At 42.2% G+C, this 19,182-nt stretch overlaps 5 protein-coding genes across 5 annotated transcripts; 2 read left to right on the top strand and 3 right to left on the bottom strand.

Moving 5' to 3' along the window:
- Window positions 1-413: 413 nt before the first annotated feature.
- Window positions 414-4,084, bottom strand: PCOAH_00050820 (Uncharacterized protein; the record flags this gene model as incomplete). The annotated part of the gene is made up of 7 exons (XM_020061864.1): window positions 414-436; window positions 563-650; window positions 811-915; window positions 1,094-1,163; window positions 1,330-1,502; window positions 1,618-1,705; window positions 1,842-4,084. 7 exons carry the CDS (start codon window positions 4,082-4,084, stop codon window positions 414-416), a joined length of 2,790 nt encoding a protein of 929 aa, XP_019917311.1.
- Window positions 4,085-4,882: 798 nt separating this feature from the next.
- Window positions 4,883-8,819, top strand: PCOAH_00050810 (Uncharacterized protein; the record flags this gene model as incomplete). The annotated part of the gene is made up of 4 exons (XM_020061863.1): window positions 4,883-5,264; window positions 5,364-5,476; window positions 5,611-5,681; window positions 5,939-8,819. The coding sequence occupies 4 exons, from the start codon at window positions 4,883-4,885 to the stop codon at window positions 8,817-8,819; spliced, it is 3,447 nt and encodes a 1,148-aa protein (XP_019917415.1).
- A 149-nt stretch (window positions 8,820-8,968) lies between these two features.
- Window positions 8,969-13,563, bottom strand: PCOAH_00050800 (Uncharacterized protein; the record flags this gene model as incomplete). The annotated part of the gene is made up of 4 exons (XM_020061862.1): window positions 8,969-10,026; window positions 10,153-10,401; window positions 10,517-11,012; window positions 11,131-13,563. The coding sequence occupies 4 exons, from the start codon at window positions 13,561-13,563 to the stop codon at window positions 8,969-8,971; spliced, it is 4,236 nt and encodes a 1,411-aa protein (XP_019917171.1).
- A 723-nt stretch (window positions 13,564-14,286) lies between these two features.
- PCOAH_00050790 (Uncharacterized protein) lies at window positions 14,287-15,915 on the top strand (the record flags this gene model as incomplete). The annotated part of the gene is made up of 1 exon (XM_020061861.1): window positions 14,287-15,915. One exon carries the CDS (start codon window positions 14,287-14,289, stop codon window positions 15,913-15,915), a length of 1,629 nt encoding a protein of 542 aa, XP_019917347.1.
- Window positions 15,916-16,497: 582 nt separating this feature from the next.
- On the bottom strand, window positions 16,498-17,547 carry PCOAH_00050780 (Ribonucleotide reductase small subunit; the record flags this gene model as incomplete). The annotated part of the gene is made up of 1 exon (XM_020061860.1): window positions 16,498-17,547. One exon carries the CDS (start codon window positions 17,545-17,547, stop codon window positions 16,498-16,500), a length of 1,050 nt encoding a protein of 349 aa, XP_019917220.1.
- Between the last annotated feature and the right edge of the window lie 1,635 nt (window positions 17,548-19,182).

Below are 19,182 nucleotides of genomic sequence, written 5' to 3'. Positions count from 1 at the left end.
TTGATACGGATATATAACGCATGTGCAAATGTGCACGCGCATTCGACCAGCTCAATTGAAAACGAATCCGCAGGAAAGCGTTACAAAAGGGAGTTCAAAAAAAAAAAAAAAAAAAAAAAAAAAACACATACATATACATACACATATATATTAATATATACGTATGTAACGTCAAAATGTTCGCACCCCTCTGGAAGTGCAATTAAAAAAATTGTCCATTACGCGCGACGGCTGCGAACAGACACACAAATGCAAAACGCTCATAACCGATTTTGCACAAATAGGTTTGAAAAAAAAAAAAAAAAAAAAACGGAATGGAATGGAATTTATATCCTGCCTTCAGCACGCTGCGTGTCCGTACCAGGTAATCAACCAGAGCAGTGTAGACCACCTCCTATGTGGTGGAAACGAATTTACTTTTCGTTTAAAATGTCTCCTGAAGGGTGAAGGTAGGTGCTTTTAAAATGTGATTAGGCCTGCCGTGAAGTGAACCTGGTGGGCAGCAACCCGCGTGAGAATTGGCTTAACGCCGCAAAGAGGCAAAGTCAATGCAGAGCCTTACTGTGTCCTTTGAAGTACTTCTCCCGGTAGTAAAGAATTTTCCTTTTTTTTATTTTGCACTTCTTCAACAGGGACCAGAATTTGTCCTCCTAAGGGGAAGTTGGCAAGGGCATTAACAATGTGGGTTCGCAATATACGTTTCCGATCGGGGCTTGCAAGCAGAATGGCACCTTTTGGCAACACCACAATGTGATAGTATCTGTAGGGGTGCCCTCTTTTTCTTTTCCCGCTTGCGCCCGAGCTGCTCACCTGGATATGCGTGTTGAACGAAAAGGCCGACAAGTTCTTCACGACGACGTCCACATTTTCCACGTGGTGAAATTTGTTGAAGTAGGCGAAGATGCACAGGATGGTCTGCGGGGGGACATTCGCAAAAAAAAACAATTAGATGGAGAGGTTAATTCGCTCACACGATATAACAGAATCGATCAGTAAGATCGTGTCTACAGAGGTCTTCTACATGCACAGGGGAAGGAGTGCCCTCCCTCATCAAAAAAAAAGCACTCAAATTGGGACACATTTTTGCAATTACCTCGTAAATTATTTTTTCATTAAAAAGGTATATGTCGAATAGGCGAATGAAAATGTGAAAGGGAAGACACCTGCAAGAAGGGGAAAAATATATACATATATATATATATCCGTTTCAACAAATGGGTGCCTGCTAGTGTTTGATTATTCAAATGGATGAGTCCCTTGGGGGGATTTCCCAAAGTGGCAACAGAAAATTAGCACACATTACGCATGCAAGCAGTGTTGTTTTATTACGTTAAAAAAATGGTATAGATCCACTGAATGAAAATGTTATCGATATTATACTGCTTGGAAATCTCCTTGTAGATTTCCACGTTTTGCTTGGTTAATATTTCCTTGATGATGTAGGTGTAGACTTTTATTTCGTTGTTGTTGAAGCTGTAGAGGTTGTAAATGTCCTTTCGTTCCTGTAGGGGAAGGGGAATTTTGTCGTTGCTGCATCAGTGATTTACTTAAGCCTGTCTAACGCTGATTGGGCGATAAAAAGGGTAAAGCCCGCTGCCGAGGATGCGCCCCACTTACCATAAAGTTAGCAAAGTGCACGAAGGCCTTCTCCAAGTTACAGTATAGGAGGAACACCAGGGCAATGTAAGACATCCCCTGCACGTACCTAAGGGAAGGTAAAAATGTGTGTCCAAATGAATGCATATGTGCACTTGGAAAATGACGCTTTTTTTTAGAATAAATAATTTTGCGCATATGGAGAGGTAGTATCCCCACGTTCAGGGTACGAGCATTTTGCTTACCCCAACTCAGGCTTAAACACAACGTACATCTGCAGCAGCGTGTTCAGCTTCGCCTTCGTTTCGGCCATGTCCAGTGTCAACAGAAACGTTTCCGTACTTACGCCGTACTTTCTGAAATATTCCTGATTCTTCTTTATTATGTATAAGGTTCTGTCCAGGTCTATCAAAATTTGGTAGAAGAATTTATGAAAGGAGAAGCGCTGCAGGAGGTTCAGCCTGGCCGTGCAGTTATCCTCATCCTTCCGCTGGGTCGTTTCTCCTTCATTCGGTTTTTCCTCCTGAGACATTTCCCCTTGTGGCTTCTCCTGTGTGATGTTTTTTCCCTTCTCCCCCCCGGCATTGTCACACATTGCAATTCCATCCGACGGCACCCCGCCAAGGTTGCCATTTCGAAAGGTAACTAACGACTTAAAGTATCTACTCACGTGGTTATGGTACTGCTTATTATTCGTATAAACATACGACTGGATAAAGTTGGTGTTTTTTATCAAAATTTGAACAAAGTAATCTGTTAAGTTTAGCTTGTTAATTATATTAATTTCCCAAAAATACGTTTTGATAACAATGGGCATGTAGTTGGTTATCATACGATCGATTAGAGTTTTTTTTTTTTTTTCGTTGTTCACCAGGGGTAGGATTTCTTCATACCACAACGTCACGGCGGTTATTTCTTCCAAATTGACTGGCATTTCGTTGAGATTTGCTTCTGTGTCTACTTTCTTTCCCCCCTGGTAACCGCCCTCGTAGCTTCTCCCACGCAAATTATCGTAGTTACCCTTCTTTAAGTAGCTCCCCTGTTTGGTAGCGCACGCAGGGATACGCCTATCGTTGTCACTGTGGTTGTCGTCACAACTGGCACCACCGCTGGCGTTGTCCGACGGGACAGACCCCTCATTCTCACTCAGCGGCAACTGCACATACTCATTCTTATGATCGTGTGTGTCCTCCTTATTATCCAACGTGTTCATCTCCACTGATGAGTATCCAACGTCGTCACTGTTATTGTCCAAGCGCTTCCATTGGGGGGGTCCATTCTTATGCGCCTGATAGTAGTTCTTCCAATGACTTGGTCCTTTCTCCCCCTTAGTCCAGTACCCACCACCACCACTACCCCTTTCGTCCTCCTCCATCTCCTCATTGTTTGTGTTTGTGATGCTCGCATAGGACGACGTGGCTATGGACGCTCTCTGTACCCCTGACCCAGTCGGCACATCGGGAAAACCCTCTTTACTTTTTTTTTTTTTTTTATTAAAAAAATTTAAAAAATAATTATTGTTTACAAATTTTTTACCACTCATTTTGCTCTTCTCATTCGTATGACTACTAACGAATAGGTCTTCCCTACTTTTTATCAAAAGCTTCTGCATCTCGATAACTTTTTTCAGATTTTTTATTTCATTTTGTAGACTTTTATTTACCTGTAACAGTTCCACGTACAATTCGTGATATATGACGTTATGGTTGTATTCGTCATGTGCATTCTCTGCTGGCTTTTCTGCGACCTTTTCTGCGACCCCTTCTGGTGGCTTTTCTTTGCTCCAACTTGTTTTCTTCCCCTTAATTGGGGAGACAAACTTTTCTTTTTCGTTTCCCTCCGTTGTTGTGTTGTTTTCCCTTGGCTGTTCCATCTGGGGGGTTATTACTCCTTCCTCTGCGACCTCCTGCTTGGACAACGTTCCCCAGTTTGTGGATTCAGAACACCCTTTGTTGTGCGGGGTCTTCCATCCAGTATGTGACATTTCTTCTGTCCTTTGTAGTGAAGGTCCACCCTCCACATGGACAGACGTGGAAGAAGCACTACTAGTTTTCCCCCCCCCGGGGTGAACATCTAACTGCTTTCCATTCGCCATTTCTTCCTTCACCATGAAAAGGTTTCCTCTTCGCTTCTCCCTACTAAAGGCATCGTTCTGCTCGAAAATATTATCATTCAGATTAGCAATTATGCTCTCCGAAAAATTTATATTTTTTTCAACCGTGTCGTCATATACACTGCAACTATCTGGGTCATCATTGCTCTCCATCATTTGGTCATTTGGGTTTTCCGGGGGAGGTCCTCGCTTCGACGTTCCGCCTTCATTCGTTGCGGCGTCATTCTTTGTGGCGTCATTCTTTGCGGCTACTTCCCCTGTGGCAATGTCATCCCTTTTTCTCCCGCCGTCATCCTTCAAATGCATGGTTTTCGCAGGGAGCGATTTTTGTGGTGCTCTGCCGCTTCGCTCAGCGTCAGCATACTCATCGTTCATTCTTCTTCGCTTCTCATTCGCATAGCACCATTTCCCGTTTTCTTTTTTCTTCTCCGAGCGCATCAATTGTAACCTTGCACTTGGCGTAATTTCCAAAAAAAGTGCAAAATGGGAAAAAAAAAAAAAAAAAAAAAATGGCTGTTCAACCTGACCGAGAATAACTGGGCACATTTTTAAATCTGCCTGGGGGCTTCGGCATGGACATAACAGGGACAGTCCTGCGTCGTCTGTTGCGCGTCACCTAGGCGATCGGTCGACCCTCCGTTGGCTAACTCGTTCACTGGCTCATCCCTGTGTGCGGTGTTGGAATTCTGCTCGCCGAGACGACCCTTCTTCACATGTACCACCCCAGTTCACCTACCTTTCTTTGCCTGCCCAATGGTTACTTCACCCCACGCACATGGACCCCCTGTGCCAATAATTATTTGTTATTCATCCCTTTTTACGTAGGAACTTGTGTACTACCCATTGTGCAATCTGTGCTCATTTGCTCTGCTCGAATGTCACTTACCCATGTGGACCGCCTGGCCAAGCTAAATTTCTTCCACGTAACGTTATCTTTTTAAAAAAATCGTGACAATAAAAAAAAAAAGAAAAGAAAAGAACAAACATAGGTAATTTCCCCCGCGTACGTACATTTTTTTTATGTGCCCGTCCTGTGGGATCAACTGTTAAGTCGCAAATCTGCCAGAGGGGTCATCCTGGTGAAGCCCCCCCACGGGAATTCACACGAAGGGGAAATCAGAAGTGAAAGGTGTGAATAGCTTCTTTGAACAGACCAGCTTGTTTGCATAAACCATGTCGCACGAGAAAGGCGCAGACACCCCGGACGCCGAGCGCGAATACTACTACCTCTACATATTCTTCAAAAATCAGTGCATCTATAGCATTGATTTGAAAAATGAGGAAAGAGAAAAAACGAGTTCGCCAAGTAAAGTCGAAAAGGAGAAGCTCCTCTTAGGATCCATCTATGCTCTGAACTACCTCTGCTTCAACATACAACCGAACAAGAAGTTAAAGAATCTCTACAAGTCCATGCAGAATGTTAATAAAAATTTCAACCACAGTTTGAAAACCCATAACCAGAATATTGCCAACACGCAGGATAATCTACACGTGGGAAATTTTAATTCCTTCAACACACCATTTTATAAACTGCACTACTTCGAAACGTTAACAGGTCAGTTTGGGTAGAACACATCCGTTGGAATGACCACACCCTCATATCCCGTTTCATCACGTTGCATACATTCCACTTCTTCCTCCCCCACAATTGCAGCCTACAAATTTGTTATAATCACTCATAAGAGCACCCCGAATTTGTCCCACTTTTTGAGAGACATTTACAAGACCATATTCCTCGACTTTATCATCCTGAACCCACTTTACAATGTAGGAAAGGAAAACACGTGTAGCATTGCGCGGGTCGAATGGTGCCTTCTTCCGCATGAGCGGACTTCCCCACTGCGGAGCAACCCTTCTTTGTGTAAACATTTTTTTTTTTTTTTTTTTTTTTTCCCACCCAGACAGGAGACGAAATACGGGACAAATCATTCGACGAGAAGATAATTGACCGCATTAGGGGGCTGACTCCAGCGTAGACATGACGCACCAACTATTCATCAGCGTGCTCAAATCGGGTTAGCCGTCCATATATGTGTACATTCCTACGCATATACGCCCAACAAAGCAGGCTCAGGATGTCCCCCTGGGGAAAAAGTCCATGTGCTGGATAAACCTGGCCAACACCAACTGACAAATAAATAAATGGTGTCCGGTTCGAATTGGAAAAACTCACTTGTCCCCTCACACTAGTCACCGACGCGCACCAACTACGGCTCCCGACTGATATAGAACAATTACCCACAAAGCAACCATGGCGGTAGACGCAGAATCATTTTACGGGAAGAGGAAAAGCGAGAAACCCATCTTCGAAGTAAATATAGAAAAATACAGCATCCTGAAAAGGCTAAAACGGTTCGACCAATCAGTTTCGCAGGGTGTAAAAAAAAGGTGGTTCTACAAACAGCACGAGGCCCTTTCGCATTACGCCCAGCTAGTCGAGGTAGATTCAAACGCGAAGGCAGATACTGATGTGGAGGCAGAGGGGGGGGCACCACCAAGTCAGGCCGCGTATTCCAACGGACAGGGAATAATTATATACACGGAGGAGATAGAAAACGCCAAGAGGTGCTTCGTGCTGGACAGTCTGTACCGCTTCCTGAAATTCTACTGCTTCTACGCGTTGTCCTTGGAAGACATATACTTCGATGATGGGGGGACGAACGACGGGAAATCACACAAATTGTCGTTATGCAAATCATCGCCATGCAAATCGTCACCATCCAAATGGTCACCATGCAAAGCGTCGCCAAATGACCAACCGATGCACCTCTACGAACTCATCCTGGCGAACGAAAAACGGTGGCTCTTCTTCGACCTGGAGTATGACGTGCTAAACGGTCACCAAAATAAGGACTGCGTGTTGTTCATATTTCTGATCGAACTGTGCCTATTCGTATACTCCAACTTCGATGTAAAAATTTGCCTAAACGATGCTATCATTTTGGATAGCTCCACAAGTGAAAAAATATCTTTCCATGTAATTGTAAAAAATATTCATTCCCTTCACGATGAAGATAACTATTACGAATATTTAAAAGATTATTGTCACTTCTTCTCAAATCGCCTGAACAAGTCAGGTGATTTTTTTTACGACAAGTACAAGAAAAGGCAAACTAAGTTGAGTTCACAAATGGGCCAGAAAAAATTTCTCCTTTTTGACAACGAAAATTGCATAAAATATTTTGTTGACCTGTTTATAAATCATATTGTGCAAGCCATACAGGAAAATGAAGACGCTTGCGTCATTAATTTGTCTACTGTTTATATAAGGCGTGAAAAGGGATCTCCTCTTCCCAGTGAAGACAACGCCAATTTGTCTTCCCTTAGCAATACTAATGTGGCAAACCGGATAAACAATACCCACGAGGGAAGCATCACCGGAGGGAATGACACTTACCCTTGTAACTTCAAGGGGAGTTCTCCAAATTTGTCTGCGCCAGACGGGGATCACCATAAGGACGCTTTTGCCAACCCTAACTTGCAGAACGAATTGAGGGAACACCCCATTGAGGAGAAAAACCCGCTCGACCTGATAAACGACTTTAGCGAGATACACGATTTTGTGATGGCCATCAGTAAGGGGGAGATTCCTGCAAATGACAGCAGATCCGTCAGTGGAAGGATAATTCTGAGCAATCAGAGTAACCCCCCCTGTGGAGGGGCACCCAACGGGGAAGGAAACAAACAGAGCAATGCAAAAGAAGAAAAAAAAAGCAGTTCGTACTTCTCCATGTACAATAAATCGCTAAACGATATAGTGCAAATTTATGTTAACAAATTAGAAAATGCAAAAGAAAACAACCGTTTTGACAGAGCAGATGATAATTTCCTCATTCTTCTATTTGCCATGAAGAGGGACGAAAATGTGGACAACAAAAACGGTGATCCAACTCCCCAGAAAAACATGCCACTCGTAGGGGACACTGAGTGCGCGTCCCCAGGTGAAGAGGGAAACCTTCAAAGCGACGTCCAGAAGGAGAACATTTTCCAAATGAACAGAGAAAAAAATGAAGACCACGAAATGGTACTGCTGAAATGCATTGTGGACAACTCTGTGTATAGCAGGAACAGGAACTTCCGCATGATATTTTCCAGCAAAAAGAAAAAAAAAAATAACAGCAAATTGATGCTTAGCAGGTATAATGTGAAGACATATAGCAAATCCAACGTGGACAGCTTAATATTAAAAAGTTTAGTCACCTTTTATCAGGACGATGATGTGAATTGTCAAATAGGGGAGGACGTAATTTTTAAGAGGGATCAGATGGAAAAGTTTGGAAAATCCCCTGGGAAGTCGCCTAGGCAGTCGTACAGACCGACGTGTGGCTCTCCCCATTTTACTTTATCCCGCTTCAGCAATGCAAACGCGAAAAGGCCGCGTAAGGAAGCAACGCCCGTGACGACAGACCTGTACATACACAGAAGCATTCAAATGGACGACATTGATCATGCCCACGTGCACACCATTTTAAAAATTATTTTCTTCTGGAATTTTGAATTATATAAAAATTTCAAAAAAAATAAAATATATGTAGACAAATTTCAAGGAGAAATTAGCAAAGAATATTTTTACAGAATTGTTTCCATTCATAATAGGTTACAGTATGACCTCTACAGGGATGGTGTGAACGAAAGGGAAGTCACCTCATCGGAGGAGTATTCCCCCCTTGGAAAGACATCCCCCCACGAAATAGACAAAAAAAACAGCACATCAAAGGAAATGCAAAAGCAGGACGGTCGTGTGTCCCCCCTACGAAAAGGAATAAGCACACCACAATTTTGCAAAAACTTAGACACGTATGATGATTTATTTTTAAAAAATGCGGAATTCTATTCGTACGTCTTGGATGAATATACAAAATGTACACAAACAAAAAAAGAGAAAATTTTCTCCCTCCTTTTGCTCATAAAATATTTTATATCCTCCATTACATACAACACGGAGGAGTACATTCTCCATTTCAGGGAAAACAAATTTTGTAAAAATAAAAACCGTGCACACAAGTCGAATCACATATACGTTGTTTTTAACCATGTCAAAAATTTGTTCGTGCAGAAATGCCACGACAGTGAGTGTTCCCACTTCGTTTCGGAGATCTATTACCTGTAAAGTGGGGGAGCAGAGGCACGCAAGGCCATCCTCCGAATTGTGAACCCCGCAGGACTCATTTTATCCAATTTTTCGTTTGCACTCTGTGGGAGAAAAAGTCTTCGTAAAACCAAACGGCACAGTAACCACGTCCACACAGCTGTACCATTCTACTTGGACAGAATGTCATATCCTCCCTTCAGCAAATCCGATAACTCCCTCTCATACTTGGACGCGAACATTTTGTTTTCCACGTGAAACAAAAGTGTGTAGAAGGAGTCCATGTCAAATTTATAATTCAGTATGTTATTTTTTTTTTCATTTTTTAAAAGATTTTTATTGTTTAATAAATTCCTCGTGTGGCACTTTAACCTCTCGGAAATGTTGTCACTTATCCCTATGTAAAAATAGGGTTTTTTTTTTTTTTGCGCAAAAATGCACAAAATGTAAACTACACTTTTGTTTTTAAAAAAAATGGGGACATCCTCGTTCATTGCAATTTTAAACACTTTCCTTTTTACTGCATCTTCGATTTGTTCCATTGCCACGGTAAGTTCCTTTTCCTGCATTTCGCGGGCTATTTCACGAACCATTCCAACGTCTAAATTGGCTCTCCTCATATTTTTATCGTCACGACAGTCGGGGAAGCTTTCCACATATGACTCTTCCCCCCTCACATTCGAATTATCCTCCCTTTTGGCAGTTCCCTCGTTGGGGTCTCCTCTCTGCAAAAATTCCAAACAGTGTGAGTGTGTCATATTTATACAGCTATCCCCATCCAATTTATCGAACATTTTATCCCCCTCGGCAACATCACCTTTGTGTGTTTTTCCTTCCTCCAAAGGGCCATTCAAACAATATTCAAAAAAATCATTCATGCTTCCTTTTCCACCCTTACACGTTACGTACTCGATAAACTTGTAATAGAGAGCGTCACTTAAATTGTGTATCCGCTTGTATTTCTGTTGGTACAAAGTTAAGAGGTTTAATAGTTTCCCATCCACCTTTGTGTGTCTACACGTTTCCAACGCTTCGCTGTTTTTGCAAACTCCATTTTCCAGCGTGGCTCTTTGTTCATACGTTTGTGTCGTCAAATAATTGATGCTTTCATTTATTTTTTTAAAAACGATATTTTCGTTCAGGCAAATTTTCCTCAGCAAGTCGTAGTTGTGTGTGATTATTATTCCGCAGTAGTTTTGGAGGTAGTCCGACAGGGCACTAATGATCACTGTAGGACGGGGGAGGTGGAAAAAAAAGCATTGATCCGTTAACCGTTTGTGCATTCATATGCACGTGCTCATTCTTGCTAATGGGAGAATGCCCCTCCTAGGGGGGACACACCTGTTCATTTTACCTGCATTGTCAACCGGCGTCGTCGCTATACACGGTTCGTCGAACAGAATGAAAATTTCCCCATCCCGGGAGGACTCCCTGGAGAAGGGGCAGTTTTCCTTGATCTCCTCGATTATTGAATTTATGTAGTATGTCTGCTCCCTGAACAGGGACATGTTTTCGATCTGCTCTTGGTAGTTCACATTTTTCAAACTGTAGAATTCGCGAAATTTAGAAACGATGCTCTTCTCCTCGCAGGGGGCGTACATGCCTGAGCGGATGATGAAGCGTGGCATGATTAATAGTGAAGAAGCAGTGCAGAATAACCACTTCACTCACATGGATAAAGGATGTGCCGAATTTTGGACGCACCACGGGGAGCTTACCCAGGTTGGCCAGAAAGAGGATACACATCAGCGTAAACGACAGCGTCGTCTTGCCACTCATATTTTTCCCAGTCAACAAAATGAACTTTTTTTTTTTTAAAAAAATATCGTACTTTACTATGTTGTCTTTACTCATATTGTACGGCTTGGCTCCTAAAATATACGTCAGAGAGTCATTCATGTAATTTTTTTTTTTATAAATTTTTTTTACCTCTCCGACTGAATCGGGATCCACATTTCGGTAGATTTGTTTCTCCTCCTCTTCGGTCAATTGGATAAATTGCTCTCCATCCGGTTGGTCTAAAGGATCGTTCGTTCGATTCGAGTTGTTCATCCCTGCTGTGTTTTCTTCCTCCTCGTAGAGGCACTTCTGCATGTAACGGAGCTTCTCTTCTATGTTGTCGAAGGTCTGCTTTTCGTACGTCACGGTTAGGTGCTTGCAGATGGGCAAACTCCATTTCCGTTTGATGCTGTTTATGGTGTGGTTGTAGAGGGCCTGCGGGGGGGATAGAAGGCAAAGTGTGCACGTTAATAATGTGGTGATATGATGAGAGAAAACTACGCCACGCGTTGATCTCACGCAGACCAACCCACCGACCGACCGATCGACCCACCTGAATGATCTGCAGAAAGTTAGACACGAAGGAAAGAATATGCACGGAGGAGGATAACTGAACATTTACTCCTCGGATTATGTCACCGATTCGGCGCCTCTTCCGGTCAATGGAAGACAAGTAGTTTTTTACTTTCCTCTGCACGTGTTCGGTCACATAAACGTTTTTCATCACGTCGGATTTTTTATTCAACGGGTGAAAGAAGTGAGAAGATTGGAAATTTTTCTTTTTCTTCTTTATCCCAATAATGTCATTCGTGTTGTCCACTTTTACCATCTTCTGTAGAGCATCTAAGTCGTATTTTTTCCCCTCCCCACCAGCATCAACATCAACATCGGCATAATCTTTGATGACGCTTTCGAGTAAATCCCTCCTGGCAGATACGATCTCTTCATTCTCCCGGATAAGCAATTTCTCGTTGACCAAATTATGCACTTCACTTTCGTGATAAGAAACGAACTCATTAAAGGCGGGAATTTCAGACTGGTAAAAAAAATTGGAAGGATGTATTTCCAAATTGGTGGCCAAAATGTTTTCAATATTTTTCAACAGATGGTAAAATTTTACAACATGTAGATTAAAGCTATTCTGGTGATTCATCACTCGAAAAATAGATGTCAAGAGGGAGTACTCAAACCGGTTCATGCACTTTTGTACTGCCTGCACGTTGGTAAATATTTTCTTCAATGTTGTATGGTCAGCTTTTAAGTTAGACAGGAGAGTTACAATGAGGTTATTTCTAAAAGGTCTAACGTTTGGGATGACTAAATTTTGCTGATTCGTTTGGATGTACTCATTTATGTACCTTATATGTTTTGTGACTTCAAATGGGGGATAGAAAAGAAAAATGTTTTTAAAAAACTCCATCGACTCGTTAATGTTAATACTGTTGGAGTCACTATTCGAAACATCCACTATGTTGTAGAAGAGGTAACTGCTCCTGTTATCGTAGCAGTTATTCTGCCTATACACGCCCATGTTGTAACTGGTGAAGATATTCAGCGGGGTGCAATAGGAGTAGTATGTATGCTCATCTGTGGTGGGCTTCCCCGATGAGGGGCAGTTATCCCTCTCAACATTGTTACCCCCCTTAATGTGAAAAACGCTTTTGTTCCTTATCAGCCTGAAGAGGCCCCCCACGTTTATCTGCCTCTTCAGTTTGTCCAAAATGAACAAATGAAAACGCATACTACTAGAAAAGTTGCTAAAAAGGTAGTAATTTTCGACCCTAAACAGTTGGGTAATTTTTTTCGTAAAACTAGAATTATTGTGCTGATGAATGTACGCCTTTAAAAAGTTGGTATTTTTCAAATAAACGTTTAGCACATCGAAAGTTATGTTGTCAAAGATGGAAATGGTTTTCAAGCTCAGGTTAATTTTGCAGAGGGAAAAAATATTCCTACTTTCGATGTAAATGCAGACAATCTCCTTTACCACAAAGTGGTCCTCCAAGTCGTACGTCTGGAAAAGGAGGTTGTTCCCCTTATCGGTGGACTCCTCCATGTTGCTGCCTTCCCCCTGACAGTACTGTATGTTGTTCAGATAAATGGGAAACTCAGGAGTTACAATCTGCGAAAGGTACCTCTTCTTCATTTTCAAGGATTTCTCATTCATCTCCTCATACACACACACATTTAAATTGTTACTGGTCAGGATGTGTAACGCTTTGTTGATGCTTGTCTTGATAAACCCACACGATAATTTGTTGTTCATTTTTTTTATGTTTAGAAATTCTATTAGGAATATGCAATCCAACCCATAGGTTTCGTAAAAATCTCCTACCCTTACCAAAATTATGCAGTTACTGTATTTTTTTTTTTCTTCATTTAAAAATTTTAGCAAACCTTTATTTTTGTAGTTATCAAAGTAGAGCAAATTATCATCCTTTAAATGGTCTATGCAATTTATGGCGTTCATATTTTTTAGCCTTTCCAATTTTCTTATCCAGTAAATGGGGATTTTCCACTTGTTCTTGTAGAGCTGCAGTTCGTAGTCGGACGGTTCGAACTGGTTCTGGGGGAGCGCACCGTCGTTCCGTCCAGCAGTGTTGTCATCCAGTCGGTGGTCCCTTCCTTCATCTGTTAAATTGTCAGAATTGTCCAAATTACTGTTCGAGATGATGCTCACCCCATCGGCAGACTCATCGATCAACGCACCGGTAGACCTACCCACCACATCCGGCATGCCCAGCTTATCTGCTGCCTTCTCCACCTGGTTTATCCTATATATGTCATCCTCCCTCGTGTATATCAAATTATTCACGTAGCAGTTACTCACGCGAATTACACTTTTTCTCCTCACATTCACCAGCAGCACAACTTTTCCCTTCCCCAGGAAGTTAAACAGCAGCTTTTTTCTCAGGCACATTGTATGTTTGGAAAAAAGTACATAAAAAACGATCAACAGGTTAAGGCACCTCCAGGTACACCTCATTTATGCGGCCTTTTCTTCTCTCCTTTGCATGTTGCGCCAAGACCCTCCTGCATTCTTGTGCAGTAAGTTGTGTGTACACATGGGGGGGGGAGCTTCACCAAGAGCCACACTCCCTCCTAATGTCTCCGATCTGCAAAGGCGCCCTACACAAGTAGGTAAACACTACACATGCTTATGACAAACTATCCCTCATTTGCCACGTACTAATCGGAACAGAGCATTATACATCGTTCTCCCTCCCCATGAGGGATATACACATACAAGCGGTTGGAAAAAAAAAAAAAAAATTCCCCTTCCACATTTTGATCTACCAAAGGAGGGCTCCTCACATCATTCAGCTTTGCAAAGGTGCTCTTTTAAAATGTCGCCTCAAGGAGTCGCGTCACCACGTTGCTGCTTTCCTCTGCGAAGAAAAAAAAAAAAAAAAAAAAAATCGCCATATGTGAATAATAGAATGTATGGGCAGCAGTATGGATGACCATCCAGATAAGGTGCACCCATTCTCACGAGTTAAGTTGCTGAGCCAACACACCCAACTGGACAAAAACGTCCCGAAAGGCAAAACACACCACACTGTTGCCACGCTGCAATGTAACACAACGGGTAACCTGCCAACTCAGCAGATACACAAAGGTGATCAAATAGAAAAAGAGCCAATCGTGGAAGAAGCACCTATTGGAGAAGAATCCCCCTCCGTTGCTTCGCAGTTGTTCCCCCCAAACGATGATCGGAATAACCATTATCACTGGCTTCCTGGGGGCGGGCAAAACCACCCTGCTGAAGAACCTCCTGAAGCAAAGTCGCCGAAATGGAAAAAAAATTGCAATAATTCATAACGAGTTCACCGAGAATAATAACAACATCGACAAAATTGTGTTCAAGGATATAAACGATATTTATAATTTTCCGAAGGAAGAGGGGGGGGCAGGGAGCCAGGTGAAGAAGGACACAAACAACAGCGCGATGAACGAATGGCAGAACGAAGCACAGAATGACGAAGACGACATAACCATTGTGAAACGAATCGAAAAGGAAGAGGGCTACATCTACGAACTGAACAACGGCTGCCTCTGCTGCTCCAACAAAAGCAACTTTGTAAAGTTAATAGAAAATATCCTTGCCATGAAAAGTTCCTACGATTACATCTTTGTAGAAGTGGCAGGAGTCTATGACAACATACAGCTGAACAATCTGCTGTGGCTAGATGAACTGAACAAGTCCCAAATTTACCTCGATAGTATTGTCTACCTTTTGGATGCCTACAACTTTGTGAATTCCTTCCAGGGGGGGGATTTATTCCACGGTCATGGCGCCCTCTCGGCAGCTGCGTCTCAGTTTGCTTCCACGAAGATAGAAAAAGAAGACAATCTGCCATGTAAGGAACCAGCAGAGAGGAAGAAAGAGGGAAATGATAACCTACCCACCGAGGACACCCACCCCGCAAACGAACAACTAATCGTGTGTGACGTTGTAATTATAAATAAGGTAGACAAAATTAGTGAACAGGAAAAGGAAAAAATAAAAACCTTCGTTAGTAACATGAATCCATTAAGTCACATCTACCTGACCAGTTATGCTACCCTCCCGATGGAACAACTAACAGAACTCAAATGTTACGAAAAAAAAAATATAAAAGATATATTAGCAAATTCGATGGGAAGTCACCCCGCTGATCGAAAGGACGTATTCCATTACAACGATTTTGTTAATTGTTCACTGCAGTATGAACATAGCATTCCCTATCTAGTTCATCTAAGTGAACAGCTAAACGGAATGAAAAGTGAATTCGTCCAAAATAGAAGTAAGAATACACTGAGGCAGATCTTTTCTTTAAAAAAAAAAAACATTTTTTCTTTCACAAAAATTAACGAAACTTTAGTTTCCCTTCTGTGGAGTAAAAATTTAGAAATTTATCGAGGCAAGGGTGTTTTTGTCGCCTTCAACGATGATATATATAGCGGTAAAAGTAAGCTAAAGCTAAACATGTACTACTACCAAAGTGTTGGTGATTTGTGCGAAATCGATTTGGTCATGAGCGACCTTCACACGTTTTTTCCGTCTGCCTTGGGGGGGGAACAAACAAAACTGGAAAATGTGACTGCGTTGACTGATAAGGGGAATGAAAATCCCATCGAACATATAAACCGTGAGGATGACGTGTCCGACATTGAAAACTACCTTTCGGACTCCTCCTCCGGAAGTGACAATCGTGGAAATCGCGGTGGAGGCGATTACAACGTGAAGAACATTTTAACCGGGGGGGACGTCTTCTCCTCCTCCTTCCTCTTCATAGGGAAACATATCGACGTGGAGGGGGTCAAACGAAAATTAAGTAACTGCATGTGTGACTAAATGGGACCAGTCAACTCCTACAGGAATGCGTTTGCCCAGTTGGGGAGGAGGGGGACTAAGCAAATGGATAAGATCATCCTACACTCTTCTTATTTTTTCACGTTTTTCTTTCACGTTTTTTTTTCACGTTTTTTTTTCACGTTTTTCTTTCACGTTTTTTTTTCACGTTTTTTTTTCACGTCTCTCTTTTTTTTTTTTTTTATTTTTATCCACCCCGTCCATCCAGACGTACGCACACATGTGTTCGTGCAAAGTTGGATCAGTTTTCTGCGCTACACCATACACACGTGGGACCTTCCCAACCCATTTGTCACTTCATCTGTTCACATTTCATGCAGCATATTTTGTTTCCGTTTTCGTCTCTGCAAACAAAAAACGAGCAAGTGAAGGGGGTTGGCGAAAGAAGCCGTTTTCTGCCCGCTCCACTCGCCTGCACAATTGGAAATAACGCATATGCAAGGGAACACAACAAAGGGGTGTTGAAAAGGGGGCATCGTCATGCAGGTGTGACGAAGCAGGTATGTACGCAAATGACACCTACACACTTACACATCTACCTTCTGCATGCATGATGAGTGCCCCTCAAAAGTCGCTGTTGAGGCAAAAGACCTGATCCTTCCTCTGCGCCATGACGCCCGATTTCTGATAATCAGCGACCCGCTTCTCGAAAAAGTTGGTCTTTCCCTGAAGAGATATGAGGTCCATCCAGTTGAAGGGATTCTTTGCGTGAAATATCTTCTTCGACCCCAAACACTCCAACAACCTGTCTGCCACAAACTCAATATACTGTGACATTAGTCTTGAGTTCATTCCAATTAAATCACAAGGCAAGGATTCGCAAATAAAAGAGCGTTCCACTTCTACGGCCTCTTTTACTATATTTTGTACCACCTCTTCTGGTAGTTTATTTTCCAGGAGGCTATAAATGAGGCAGTTAAAGTCTGTGTGCAGACCTTCATCTCGACTAATTAGCTCGTTACTGAAGGTGAGTCCATGCAACTTGTTCTGCTTCTTAAACCAAAAAATAGCACAGAAACTTCCACTAAATAGGATACCCTCCACACAGGCATTGGCTACTATCCTTTCTGCAAAGGAGTTGGTATCGTTTATCCACTTGGCTGCCCACAACGCTTTGTTCTTCACTGCGGGAATATTTTCAATCGCGTGAAAAAGGTTCATTCTTTCCTTCTCGTCCTTTATGTAGTTGTCTATTAACAAGCTATACGTCTCTGAGTGGATATTTTCAACAGCAATCTGGAAGGAGTAAAATTTCTTTGCCTCCGTAATTTGCACTTGGCGTAAAAATTTGCTTGCTAAATTTTCCAACACAATTCCATCACTCGCTGCGAAGAAAGCCAACACATGTTTTATGAAATGTTTTTCATTTTCATTTAATTTTTCGAAATCTTTCAAATCGCTAGACAAGTCAATTTCTTCAGCTGTCCAGAAGGACGCTTCCGCTTTTTTGTAAAAATCCCACACGTCTGGATACAAAATGGGATACAAGGTGAAACGGTCCGTCTCTTTGCTCAGGATCTTTTCATTCGCCTCTTTGCTTTTTTGCAAATCGCTAAATGCTTTTTCCTTTTTTGAAAAAACCGGGACTTTCGAAATGTTCAGTACGTCCGCCATTGGGGGAAATTTAACTAGGAAATAAATTAATAAATGAATAAAGGGGGGTACACCCAAAGGGAGGAACACTCAATGGGGGGAACACTCAATGGGGGGAAAACTCAATGAGGGGAAAACTCAATGAGGGGAAAACTCAATGAGGGGAAAACTCAATGGGGGGAAAACTCACTGAGGGGGAGTGGGGTTATATCCTAACACACACCGTATGCAAACACACGACCGCGCCAGATAAGAGAAAGTGGGCCAACACCAACAGGTATACACAAGCACAAGCAGAAAACAAAAAAAAAAAATTGTAATAAAAAAATTATAGTAAAAAAAAAAATGGGCACACTTATTATATGCTTGCTACAAAAGCACTTTTTTTTTTTTTTTTTTTTTTTTTTTTTTGCACAGGGATGCTACGCGACGTGGAAGTTGGAATGTTAGAGAGTGAGAAAATACGAAAGTACAAAAGGAAAATGAAAAAAAAAATAACGCTTGTCACGGGGGAAAATATTGCTAAATATAAAACGGAAGAAGGAACCCCCGAATGAACGACAAACGGGTGAACGCAGGACGCGCCAACGGGCAATCGATGGATCGATAAGAAAAGGAGGCAAAAGGAAGGGAACCTAGGGAACATATCCTACCACGATAGGCAACTGGAAAACACGTAATAAATGCAGAAACGAACGAATTTTTTTTTTTTTTTCCCTTCCCTTCGTTGCGAGGCTAGGGGGCTTCTCCTCTTTGCCACATGTGTATAGTTCAAAGAACGCCACAGGTACACATTTCCATCGTGCGAAGTTGTGTGCATGCCTCATTCGGTACCTCCGAGTGGCTGCCCGGCTAAGGTACGTGCTGCGTGCCTATCTACACACATTTTCATTGCAGCGCGGAAAATAAAACAAAATAATGCAAAAATAAAGCAAAATCGAACGAAATAAAATGCTCCTTGTGCATGCATCGTGCTGTGCCCTGGAAAAGGGAAAGCATACGCACATTTGTCTCGGGAACGCGTATTTGTTTGTCTGCCCTATTGCTTGCATTTCCTTCAACAGTTATGTGCATCCCCAATTGGATGACGCAAAAATTGATCACATATGAAGTGGCATAAACTGGTGAATACACACTGTTCCGACGTAACAGTCGTTTCGTAAGACATGCAATGAGCATATTTGCTAGTGAACTGACGGAGCGCGATTCACCTCCACAACATTTACTTAACATTCGCAGAATTTACCACATCACCTCTGCTACATTCTCGCATCGGACTTCACCATGTAGTGCCCCCTCCACGTCTATTTTAAAAAAGAAAGCGCTCCTTCCAAATTAATCACCTTAACCGTTCACCTGGATGTGCTAAATTTTTCCCATCTTTGCATCACCTTTTTTATGTTCCCTTTTTTACCAATGACGGGGGGGATCCTCTCACTGTGGGCTAGTGCCAAACTGTTATAACAACGTTGCCTCACACACAAAGAGGTCTACTCAATTCCCCCCATGTGGTCAAAAAAACAAACGTAATATCAACTGTGCCACTACTCTACGATAATCATGTGGATGCCCACGTGAGACGCTCCACCAAACTTGAAGCTACTCAAACTGTAATTGAAGTAAAAAATAAGTCGAACCCATGTGGTCCCAAGGGAA

This window comes from Plasmodium coatneyi, chromosome 13 (genome assembly GCF_001680005.1).
Source record: "Plasmodium coatneyi strain Hackeri chromosome 13, complete sequence".
Taxonomy (NCBI): domain Eukaryota; phylum Apicomplexa; class Aconoidasida; order Haemosporida; family Plasmodiidae; genus Plasmodium; species Plasmodium coatneyi.
The sequence above is the reverse complement of the archived record's forward strand: the minus strand, read 5'-3'. Positions and strand labels throughout refer to the sequence as shown.